Here is a 12,245-nt window from a genome sequence, read left to right on the forward strand (position 1 = left end):
AAGTTGCAGAGTGAATCCTTGGGCTCTAGTGGAGAGATCCAATGTGTGTTTGAGTTATTTCCTACTTATATTTCCTAGGTTCCAAACACTTAAAAGATAGAGATCTTGTATAACTTTAAAATATGTCTTCTGTATGGTAAAGCATAACATATTCCATTTGGAAGGGATTCCTTAATGTTTGGCTGCTGAATGAACAACTATCATACCTAATATTTGCTGAACCTGCTGTTTGAGTGAGAAATATTATTAAAGTTATGAAGGAAATAATCCATTTATTGAAACTTCCTCCTCATAAAATAGCAGTCTATGGGCAGTGCCATACCTTTGTAGGATATTAAAGAGAAAATAAGCATCTTTCCATGAAAGATATTATAATCTGTGGAAGGGCTGGGAAACCAAACTGATAGTTTAGTGCTCTTGGATTTGCTCTGAAACATTTATTTATTTACTCAGGATTCCTGAAACCAGGAGCACACGTTAAACCAGGTGAAACCTTCACATACAGGTGGACAGTGCCTGAAGGTGTAAGCCCCACAGCTGAGGATCCTCCCTGTCTGACCTATGTGTACTTCTCAGCAGTTCAGCCAATTAAGGACACCAGCTCTGGCCTTGTGGGGCCTTTGCTAGTCTGCAAAAGGGGCAGTCTCAATGCTGATGGGACACAGGTAAGTCACCAGAGATGACCAGTTTCTTCCCAAGGTTTGTATGTGAGAGTTACCAGCATACTCCAACTAGAGACTAGAGAGTGATAAAGAATTGGTTCCAAAAATATTTCTCTTCCTTTCATTTCTTCCCCTTGAAATTGAATATTACTTGATGGAAATTTTATTCTACTCTATTTTCTTTTGGAAATTTAAGATGTAAATTTTCACAGTTCACTGATGCTCAGCTAGGAACCTAGATTAATACTTGTTTTGACTTGGACTCAGTATTTTTCTTCCCTATACATTGTTTGATTCTTGGATTTTCAGAGATCTACATGGGATTCTGTTGGGATTCTTCTTGCTGGACAAGAATTTCACCCTTGACCAAACATTAGCTAAACCTGATTAATATGCCCCAGACCGACTAAATCAGAAACCCTGGGTAATTCTAATATGCAGCTAAGGCCATGAACCACTGTGTCTCACTCTTGTAAATTGAAGGTTAAGCATATAGACAGCTTCTTGTAAGTCCCAAGTTACAGGCTTGGATGTTTGTGTTAATCAGTGTGGCAAGAAACAGCATAGCAAGCATATCTACACAATGTTAGACACATAGATTAAAGAAAAACATCAATTCATTGCCCATTTACTTCACCAATTGTATCACAATCACGAGTACTAGGCAACTTACTTAAATGGTGTATTTTATATTTATCATAGCATGGATCCATTCTTATGATCAAAGGGAATTCTGGGCTGAGGTGACACAAGGTATCTTATTCCACATCGAATTTATATTTTCCTCCATGAAAGTCCAATCCTGGAAATATCTGCGGTGTGCTTAGTAAACTCAATATCTATATTCTACTTCAGCAGCCATAACAAATAAAACAAAATGATTCTCAGCATTTTAAGACTGGAGAAATTGAGACTTAGAAACATCAGTTATATCTCTGGAAATATACCTAGCAGTAGTGAGAGTCAATCATAAAACATGGGCTTTGAATACCCATTTTTTTTTTCCAATCCAGTATTTTGCTTCCCACCAGCTAAATACTTGAGCCAAGGAGAATGAATGCCGAAAAAATTTGTGAGGTGGTTCTGATTTTGCTCCAGTTGCATCCATTCAGAGCTAATTTTGAAATTTGTTATGTATCTTTCTGATCTTGGAAATTTTTATCTATGATAAATGCTGTTCACAGCCAGTCCACTTATATAAAATTAATAGGAAAAAAAACCCTCAACTAACTTGAAACACCCCATATCTAGAATTTGCTTAAGAAATCCAGCTGGCCAGCCAGAAAGTTAATTTTTAAGATTTATTCACTTTTATTGGGAAGGCAGATTTATAGAAAGAAGGAGAAACAGCAAAAGATCTTACATCCACTGGTTTCTTTCCAAATGGCTGCAATGGCTAGAGCTGAGCCTACCCAAAGCCAAGAGTCAGGGATGCCTTCCAGGTGTCCCATGCAAGTGCAGGGTCCCCAGGCTTTGAGCCAACATCTATTACTTTCTCAAGCCATAAGTATGGAGTTGGATGGGAAATGGAGCAGCTGGGACATGAACTGACACCCATATGGGATGCTGGCGCTTGCAAGTAGAAGGTTATCCAATCGAGCCATTGTGCTGGTCCCTAAAGCTAATTATAGTGCAACAAATACTTAGGAAATACCTAATATGTGTCAGGCTTCTTCTAATATGAACTTGGTCAGGAGTCTTCTAGGCAGGTGTGGAGATAAGCATTGGAAGAGGTATTTCTATCTTTTGTCAGTCAACTGTCATAAATTATGCCAGACATGAGTGAACTGTATGGAATATAATCAGATGATATAAAGCTGTGTACTAATAATCATGCCTCCTCCATAATAGCCATTCAACCAAACTCCTTATTTCCATTCCCTTCCTTTCCTATTTCCCTCCCGCCTTCCTTCATTCTTTTCTTCCTACGCACCTACTTTCCCACATCTTTCCTTCTTTCTGAGGTTGAAATAAGAATTTGCAGCAGAAAAGGGTGGAGGACTATTAAAACCAGTGGAATACATGTCATCTTCCAGCACTGGCAAAGAAGACAGAGTTCATGAAACCTAGATGCATGCAGATACAAGTTCAGAGACCTAGAGGAGCTTAGGTTTGCTTTGGGCGAAGTACTGAGAGGGAAGGATCAAGAGATGTGGGTGAACAGGTAGGTAGGGATTGGATCACTGTGAGTTTAGATTATGTTGTCCAATTTAAGTAGAGATATATGATTGGGTAACATTACCAAGGATCTGTCTAGAGCAGGAAAGAGAATTAGGCAAGATTTGTTAGGGAGTAGATTAGAAACAGGAAGAAAACAAAACATAGTTTAGCTGTAATGAAAGCCGGTTTCAGTCTTCTGGGATTTTGTATGACCAAATAGGCTCATATGGGTTGATTAGGAATATACACAGTGTGAAGTAATCTTTAGTGTCCCCAGTATCAACATAAGTAACTAATTTAGCCAAGACTCATCTGTTACAGGAATTCTTTTTTTTTTTTTTAACTTACTATCCTGTATTGAGTACGTCTCTGTGCATTTTTCTTCAAGTTAGGAATATTGAGAGGAATTTAAAATGTCCCAACCTCATGAACACTACATTGTAGTGAGAAAAACAGTTTAAAAATAAGTTCTGAATATGATTGCAGGTGAAAATGAGTGCTATAAAGAAGTAAAGCAGGGTGAAGTAAAGCAAGTGAATTTGTGGGCTGGGTGGAATGTGAGTGGCTTGTTTAGAAAGATGTTTGCAAAAGACCACTCTAAGCAGGTGAAGAATTGACTGGAACAAGGGAGTGAAGCAAGCAAGACCTGAGCATGGAGTTCTTCAGGCAGTACAAACAACACATGAAACCCCCCTGAAGCAGGAATGTAGTTGGTAGGTTCCATGGAAGAGCAGGACAGGGTAGCTGTATTAAGCTAGGTGGGACTGGTATAGGATGAAGCCAGAGGGGCTGGAGCTGGGGCAAATGACTGAAGATCAGCCTGGAAACAGGAAAATCATACTATGGCTAACATTGATCAGCTTTGTGTCAGCTTTGAAGTTGAAGGAAGACGCTCAGTTTCTCCAAGCTATACTTTCTATGTATTTGCTTTCTTCTCTTTAGAAAGGAATAGACAAGGAATTCCACCTACTGTTTACAGTGTTTGATGAAAATCTGAGCAGGTATGTTGATGAAAATATTCAGAGGTTTGCCTGGCGTCCATACAGCGTGGACAAAGAAGACAAGAAGTTTGTGGAATCCAACAAAATGCATGGTATGATAAATGGTTTTCCCTCTGGCAAATGAAAGACTTCATTGTATTTGAAATCAAGATGTTTGCAATGTATTAATTATGTTAATTTGGGGTTATTGGGTATTGGTCATGTAATTATTTCATGGCCTCAGTTACACAAGCGATGGTAAAACCCTGCTATTGGGGCTGTGTTGTGATGTAGCCAATAAAGTTGCTGTCTGCGTGCCAGTATCCCATAGGGGTGCTAGCTGGAGTCCTTCCTGTTCTACTTCTGATTCAGCTCACTGTTGGTGCCTGGCAAAAGCAACAGAAGATGGTCCATATGTTTGGCTCCTGCCACCTGCATGAAAGACCTGGGTAAAGCTCAAACACTGCTAGGAGTGAGCCATCTGGGCAGTGAGCCAGAGGATGGAAGGTCTCTGTCTTTCCTTCTCTCTCACTCTTTCAAATGAAATAAATAAATAAATCTTTTTAAAAAACACTATTTTCTAGTAATGTTGTGGAACTTAATGAGTACATATAAAATATTTTATACATACTGGCAAAGATCATAGCATTGTAAATGTGTAAAAAATTATTGGCTTACACTCTCCCTTGGGTTCACAATAATGTCAAGTCAAACAGTGCCAGTAGGAGATAATTATGCAGCCAAGCATTTCTAATCAAGTAACATGAGTGATCAATGTATTAATTTTCAAATTATTACTTGTTCCTATCCTAGATATTTATTAGAGAGGAATTACTTAATTCTCTTCACTACCTCTCTTTATGTCAAATGTTACAACAGTAAGTCACATGGTAACTACATTTGACTGACACATCCCATTAGTCTTGGGCACATTGCCTAAGATGGCAGAGCAATGAGGAAGAGTACAAATCCTCCAAAGAGTGTGTGCAGCCAATGAAAGTGTCAAGAGCAAGCACTGTAAGATAACAGATATGAAACTGTTTTAGGACCAAGAATAACATCTGTGAAAGTTCATGTAGCATGTGTATTATGAAAAATAATATGTCTGAATTTCACTTTTTATTTGTTTTAAAATAAACTTATTTAATTCTATTTTCCAGGATTTTTGGAAATACTCTTATATTTATTGCCTGTTAAGATATTATGAAAGAATAATAAAATATCCCCCAAATTGTTTCTTTGCCACGGAAACCAAGAAAGTTCAAGATTGCAACTGATCCACAGTATCTAGATTGCAGTTACCCATGTGTAGATTCTCAGTTCAAAGAGTGCATTCCTGGCATGATAGAAGTAGGAAGTATTGCATTTGCAATATCATCTTCTATTAAAAGTACTGCTAAACTGGATATGAAATTTGTTTCTCTATTTATTAATAGACAATTACAAAGGGAAACTATGCTAGAAATTTGGTAATATAGCAGTTCCTTAATGATGAAACTAAATGGTAAAAGAAATTTATCATCAGAGAGATCAGAATGCAAAAAATGTTAAGCAATGAAACAGACCATATGAACTCCATCCCCATCCTAGATTGGCAATATAAAACTTCGCTTTCATATTTCAAAAATGCATGATATGTTATTTTAAAAATGAAATTTGGTGGGGAGACAAATATACATGTGAAATAAACTCAGTATTTTAATAAAGAAAAAAATGAAATTTCAGAATAAATATTTCTTAAATTTTGCATTAATCAGAAATTAAGTTCTATCTGTGGTCAGGGGATTCATGTGACATATGATGCTTTGTGTTTTGCCTAATTGTATAGACCTTATTCAAAAGGTATTGGATGAAAGAATGAATGAATGAGTGAGTAGTCCTAAAAGCAAAGCTTAAAGCAAGTATTCCAAGGTCAGAAAAGATTGCCCATCAGTCATGAAAGCACTATATTTATGCACATGCCAATTTACATTTGATAGACATGATTTGGATAATTTATTTGCAAAGAAAATAAATCAAAGATATTTTTCAGAAGATATATTCTTTTATGAAACCTCAGGACTCCTTGAAATTTCTATGAATAATCTCAGATTTGAGTACAATTGTCAAACACCAGTAGTTTTGCAGACACAAAAATAAAAAGTAATTTCATTTGACAATGGGATTGTAACAGAAGGCCATTCATGTATATGAGAGTTATTTTTTCCTGCACTGGGAAGATAAGAGGGGGATAGAATATTTATTTCTCTAAGGGACATCAAGCATAAGACATAATGATATACACTCACTCATCAGACATTGCTATTTGACCATGGTATTCATCCCCACAGGAGGAAATGTGGTTTCTAAATTTGTGACTCATTGCACTAGCTAACCGCTATCAGTGGGTTGAGCTGATGTAAAAGACAACAATCTGTCATTCTGCAAGTACAGTCTTCATATCTAATCATTGCCTTTCTATTGTTTTACTGGGATAAGAAAATGAAAGTTACCAGAATAATTTATCTACCCAAGGACTAACCTTTTATAAATTTGATACCTCCTTCCTACCAAAATATCCCTCTCCCCTAGGCAGACCTGTAAATGTTTCAAATCATGTGGAATCCATGCAACCATCTGGAAACTCACAGATAGGAGGTCATTGACAAATGCAAGTCTGGCAGAAATTAGATGCATTTGCAACTGAGCTGGACACATTTAACAAGGAAGGGGACAGGACTGAGAACTTCAAAAGAAAATGATTTTCCCAGCATGAGTTTTAGAGAAGAGTTTTGGGAAATTGTTGATGTCAACAGATGTTTTTGTAAGGATGATGTTCTTCAGGATCTGAAATTATGAAATGAAGGATATCATGAAATCTTTTTTCAGAAAGATTGTGCTTGAAAATAACCTGACCTAATCCTTATTGATTCTTAGAATTAGTGCACTTGTGTGTGTTTCAAAAACTTTAATAGCTTTAATATGTTTTCACTGTTAATTGTTAATTTTAGCATTCAATTTAAATTGATTCACAGTGCGGTTTCCCCTAGTTGTGTTTATTCCCACACCAGGGCTATTCCCCTGCCCCAGAGACATGGAATATCTCACTCTGATGGTGTATGTTCAGCATGTGCATGTTGTTATATTGGGCTCTGACTGTATTTTTCCTTCTATTTAGCTGTTAATGGTTATATGTATGGCAACCTGCCAGGCCTAAGCATGTGCAAAAAGGACAGAGTTTCCTGGCATCTGATTGGAATGGGCACTGACACCGACATGCACGGAGTTTATTTTCAAGGGAACACGATTCACCTGCGAGGGACTCACCGTGACTCCCTGGCTCTGTTCCCACATGTGTCCACCACTGCATTCATGCAGCCAGACCATGCAGGTAAACTTGCCCTCTTATCATCAATTAGGAATTTGAAACCTGGTCTTCAAAATCTTGGCTTAAGAACTACCTGAGGGACCTGAGTGATGGCTCAACTGACTAATGCTCCACCTGCTAGTACCAGCATTCTATATGTGCGCTGGTTCATGTCCTAGCTGCTCCATTTCCCATCCAGCTCTCTGCTTATGGCCTGGGAAAGCAGCAGAGGATGGCCCAAAGCCTTGGAACCTGGCACTCATATTGGAGACCCAGAAGAGGCTCCTGGCTTTGGATCAGCTCAGGTCTTGCCATTGCAGCCTTTTGGGGAGTAAACCAGTAGATGGAAGGTCTTTCTCTCTGTCTCTCGTTCTCACTGTAAATCTGCCTTTCCAATGAAAACTAAATATTTTTTTTTAAAGAAAGAACTGCCTGAGGTTAGGAGCTCCGTAATCTAGCATAGCATGAATCACACAGAGAAGGTATATGTTGAACATATATTAAAAAAAATACTCCTCAAAGTAAGGAGAGGAGAGTGAAATAAATTGTTTCAGTACATAAAAATGGGAACTCAAACCTTGACATGAAATAATTTTAGGGATTTGGCTACATATTCTCGTGCCTTGATTACTACTCATGTGTCCTACACACATGTTAAGCCCTTCATAGTAATATTTTCTTGTTTATGTTTGCTGGTAAGAACAGATGTATGACTATTTAAATGCTTGATCATTTCACTAATAACTGTTCTTTGCCTGTAAATCAATGAGTACTCAAGATTGTAAACAGCAACATAAACATTTCTTCTTTGTCTTAGAAAAGGTAATTTCTTGACTACTGAAGAACCATAAAGAATTTGTAACTAATGTAAATAATGGGATGCTTGGAAATGCTGTATAGACAGGCAGGTCTTCAGGTCTGCCTACAGGTATCTTCCCTGTAGCTTCGCAAAGACTTCTGTGTGAGGGTGTGGTTCCACAGTTGTACATGGGTACCCAATGAATCAACAGACGGGGCAGCAGCATTTATACAGTAGAGACATGATCTGTAACAAGAGGGATGTCCTCTGTGTGTTGCAGATGGTGAGAGAGAGGCTCAGTAGTCACGGACCTCTGAGAGTGTGGTCTGCTAGAAGAGAAACCTCATTGATCCAGTAATTCCATTGAGAGTTAATATCTTATAATTTGATTTGTTCTATGTAATTTTTGAATTGCTCAATTGGGATGTAGCTCCCCGATAACAAAATGCTTGGGAAATTCAGTTTAAATCACTACCTGATTTTCATACAGACAAGATTGTTGGTTTTATGAAGCAAAATCTAGCTATTTTTTCTTTTTCCTTTTTACTGAAAATGCAAACTACATTTGATCAAAGGCTTATTGAAGGAGCACATTTATCTCTAATAATAGCTTGCATATTTGTTGTGCTTTACAGCTTATGAAATACCTTAGGCAAAATGTATGGCTTAAGAAATGTGGCCTAATTTGAGCTTTTTCTAGAATATTTAATGTATAGGTGATTTGTTCTTTATAAATGAAGTTGGGCCAAGAGAGTCACACATACATTAATGCACAGAGTGACTCTTCTAATAGGTGTGAGTCATCGGAAAGACTCAGGGGAGTTGCTTCTTGATGCGGCACTACAGGTTTTATTTTTCCACTACAAGTGAATCTCAGGTGTTTTCTCCTAGTGTTTTCTCCTCGTACTTCTACCAGAAGTAGATATATTCAAAGTAATATGTTCTTGTGGAAACCAGATATTAAAATGCTATCTAACTGATTTTTTAAAAACCCACCCACTGGTTATTTATTTTGGGATTAAAATAAAGGTTTGCTAAAAACACAATAATTGAGAATCACATAAATTGACAAGCCCTTCTCTTTCAGGTATTTTCAAGGTGTTTTGTTCCACTTTGCACCACTTCATCAGGGGCATGGGTCAAATCTATGAGGTCAACAGTTGTGGCAACAAGGACCCTTCTGAGCAGCCATATGGGATGATAAGAACCTTTTACATCGCTGCTGAAGAGGTAGAATGGGATTATGCCCCTAACAAAAACTGGGAGTTCGAAAAGCAGCACTTGGACGCAGGAGGGGAAAGGTACCACTGGCGAAGCCACCAAGTCTCTTCGGTGGGATTGCGCATGCTCTGTAGGACTTTATTAAATATGGAGCCCTAACAATGGTTGGGTTTTGTCTGCACAGTTCCGGTAGGCAGAGGCTATTCCAGAAGGTTAGCAAAGCTGCCCATCTCTACCCCAATAGGGAATCTGGGGTTGTCTTGAGGGCAATCCTGTGACAGGTGCTGGTTCAAACAAATGGCTATGTCTTGGAGTGAGTGCAAAAAAAGAGGGAGATGCCACAGTGAAAGGGGATTAGGGAGACCACAGACATCAGAGGAAGCAGAGATCTCTTGAAAGGGTGGATAGCTATAGACTAGGGGGAATGGGGAAAGGTTGCTGAGCATGTGTTGTTGGCCATCTGGACCCAGGATTGGGACAGCCAGGGAGGGTAGGAGGCCATTGCCTGTGTAGATTCCTGAGTTGAATCAGAAAGAACAGGTGTTTGTGGTAGATATTGTACTCCCAAATTCTCAAGAGTCACTTTCCCTTCAAAGTGTTATCAGTCAGCACAACCTGCCAAAAATCAGCAGTGCTTAAGTGGCAAGCAGGCCAATGTGAATATTTGTCCTTTACTGCCTTGAGTTAGAAAGTCCAGGGACCAAACCAACCAGGTACAGACTGTAGAATAATTTCCCATTACTTTCCACTTCACAATGACCTGTGGCTTGGGCAGTCGTGTGTTGACAATGCAGATGAAGAGTTAGGCGCAAAGGGACAAGTACTTCGACTACTCACTGGCAAAACTGGAGCGGAGCAGAGTTTTCAAAGACTGAACTGTGTTCTCTAGCGCTATGATGTAGTCTTCTGTGCCATTGTTTCTCTTTATCCTTTATTGCTGCCTACTTCACAACTCTCCCTTGTCATACCTTGTAGGAATGTTCTGAGCCTGTGAGACACATAAACAATACTACACATTACTATTCCTAATCTCCTAAATTTTTCATTATACATATTTTAGCCTCTTTTAAACATTCTATTTTTGATGATGTTTACATAGTTAGAAGGATGTATGTTCATGTGGACCACTGACTAGGGTAGGAAGGGTTGAAGAACAGGGGAAAATGGATGACATGATTTTTTTTCCAATTTTCTTTTTCCTGTACCTGGAGGAAGGGTGGGAGAGAAGGGAAGGAGCTGCACCCAGCATCCTAACTTCATCAGTACCTGGGGAACGGGAGACAACCACCCAATGTCATCCCGGGGTCTGTGATGTGGAGCATGCTCCAAGGGTTCTGCTCAAGTGGTTTTGATGGTTCTGAAATGCTGTTGTTTTCACTGATTCAAGGATGAGGAAATCCTTCTGAGGTTCATTGGCTGACAGAGTCCACCCTAGAGTCTCCACTCACCCAGATCCTTGCTGTCAATGCTCAGCTGCTGAGAATTGTCCAGTTTGTTCTGGTTTCCATCCTCTGCTATGGTATTAGATTTTTCTGCAGGTCCCAATGGACTGCCATAACCCCCAGGTGCATCTTTGTATGCCATCCACTGCACCATCTTCAGCAACTGAGGAGGCTCAGTTCTGACTCATGCACTCCATAGTTATATCAGATATCCTGTGGTTCTCCCCATAGTTCGAATTCCGAGTCCAGCAGTCAAATTTTGGGGTCCCCAAAGAAACCTCACCAGAGTGACCCCAGACCTGACTCCTGTGTGTGTCAGCCAGTGTGAGGTTCGACTCAGTCCATCATGTACATCAGCCCACACATACACTGATGATTGCGGTTGCTGGATCCATTCTATCTCTAGCCCCATCTCTTATGCAAACCAATGGATGCCGTGGTCCAGCCCAGTCCTGCCCACCACAAACTTGGTCCTCATATACACCAGCAGGAACTGCATCCCAGTTGGGGTGACCTCCAATAACCCCTACCAGGCCTGTCCCAACCCTGATTCCTGCACATGCTGGTATATTCAGGAGACTGGTCCAGTCTGTCCTGTATCCCATTCGGCTTAAAATTTATATATACCAAGGGCTGCTGCAGCTTATCTCAGTCCAACCAACCCCATTATCCAGCCCACATTATGCTGGTGGGTGCAACTGCCTGTCCAGCCAGGTCCACCCCCAACCTTGGTTCCCATGCTCACTTGTGAGAGCTGCAGCCCATCAGAGGGGTGCCTACAGTTTTCCTAAAAGACCCACTCCCAGCACTGGATCTTGTACTTTCTAGGTGGTTCTGCAGTCTAGCTTAACAGGACTTGCTCTCAGTCCCAGCACTTGTCATCTGATGCTGCAGCAAAGTCTGATCAGCCTGCACTTACTCTGGTTCATGCATGAACCAGTGGATACAGTCGATTAGTCCAAACTTTTTCTCCCCCAGTCCAGCTCACATGCAGGTCAATGGACTGCCCTTCCTAGGTGGGCCTGTCCCTGGTTCCAGCTCTCATGATCACCAGCAGGAGCACTGGCCCAGCAGGAGAGTCCTCACTGTTCCCCCTACCAAGCTCACTCCCCTCCCAATTCAAGGTCTCTCATGTGTTGGTAAGTGCTGTGGCCCAGTCTGGCATAGCCTGCCTGACTTCAGCATTTGCCAGCAGGTGGTGTGGCCTGGCCTAGCCTGGCTGGCCCCAGTTCTAGCTCATGCTAGTGGGTGCTACAGCTTAGCCCAGCACAGCCAGCCCCCAGTCCCAGTCCTAATATGAACTGGCTGGTGTTGTGACCCAACCTGGCCTATCTTGTACCCGATCCTGGTTCTCACATCTGCCAGTGGGTGTTATGAACTGGTCCAGCCTAGCCCATCCCCAGACCTGATCCACATATATGCTGGTAGGTACTATAATCTGGCCTGGTCTAGCCTGCTCCTGGTCATGATTCTTGTGCTCACCTGCAGGGACTATGTCCTTATAGAAGAGTTAAAAATTTCATTCTATTATTAAGGCGTAGAAGGAGAGAGAGCCCCTTTCCACCAATTCACACCCTAAATTCCTACAAGAGCTGGGCTGGACCAAGAGAACAAAACCATGAACCTGGAACTCCA

At 40.4% G+C, this 12,245-nt stretch overlaps 1 protein-coding gene across 1 annotated transcript in view; it reads left to right on the top strand.

The window, feature by feature from the left end:
- The window catches only part of HEPHL1 (hephaestin like 1), an 84,691-nt gene that overhangs the window by 56,901 nt on the left and 15,545 nt on the right, over window positions 1-12,245 (top strand). The window contains exons 9-12 of the mRNA XM_004585173.4: window positions 454-665; window positions 3,765-3,915; window positions 6,960-7,172; window positions 9,035-9,248. Of these exons, the coding sequence (XP_004585230.2) occupies window positions 454-665; window positions 3,765-3,915; window positions 6,960-7,172; window positions 9,035-9,248 (790 nt within the window). The remainder of the gene's footprint in view (window positions 1-453; window positions 666-3,764; window positions 3,916-6,959; window positions 7,173-9,034; window positions 9,249-12,245) is intronic.

This window comes from Ochotona princeps, chromosome 4, assembly GCF_030435755.1.
Source record: "Ochotona princeps isolate mOchPri1 chromosome 4, mOchPri1.hap1, whole genome shotgun sequence".
Classification (NCBI taxonomy): Eukaryota; Metazoa; Chordata; class Mammalia; order Lagomorpha; family Ochotonidae; genus Ochotona; species Ochotona princeps.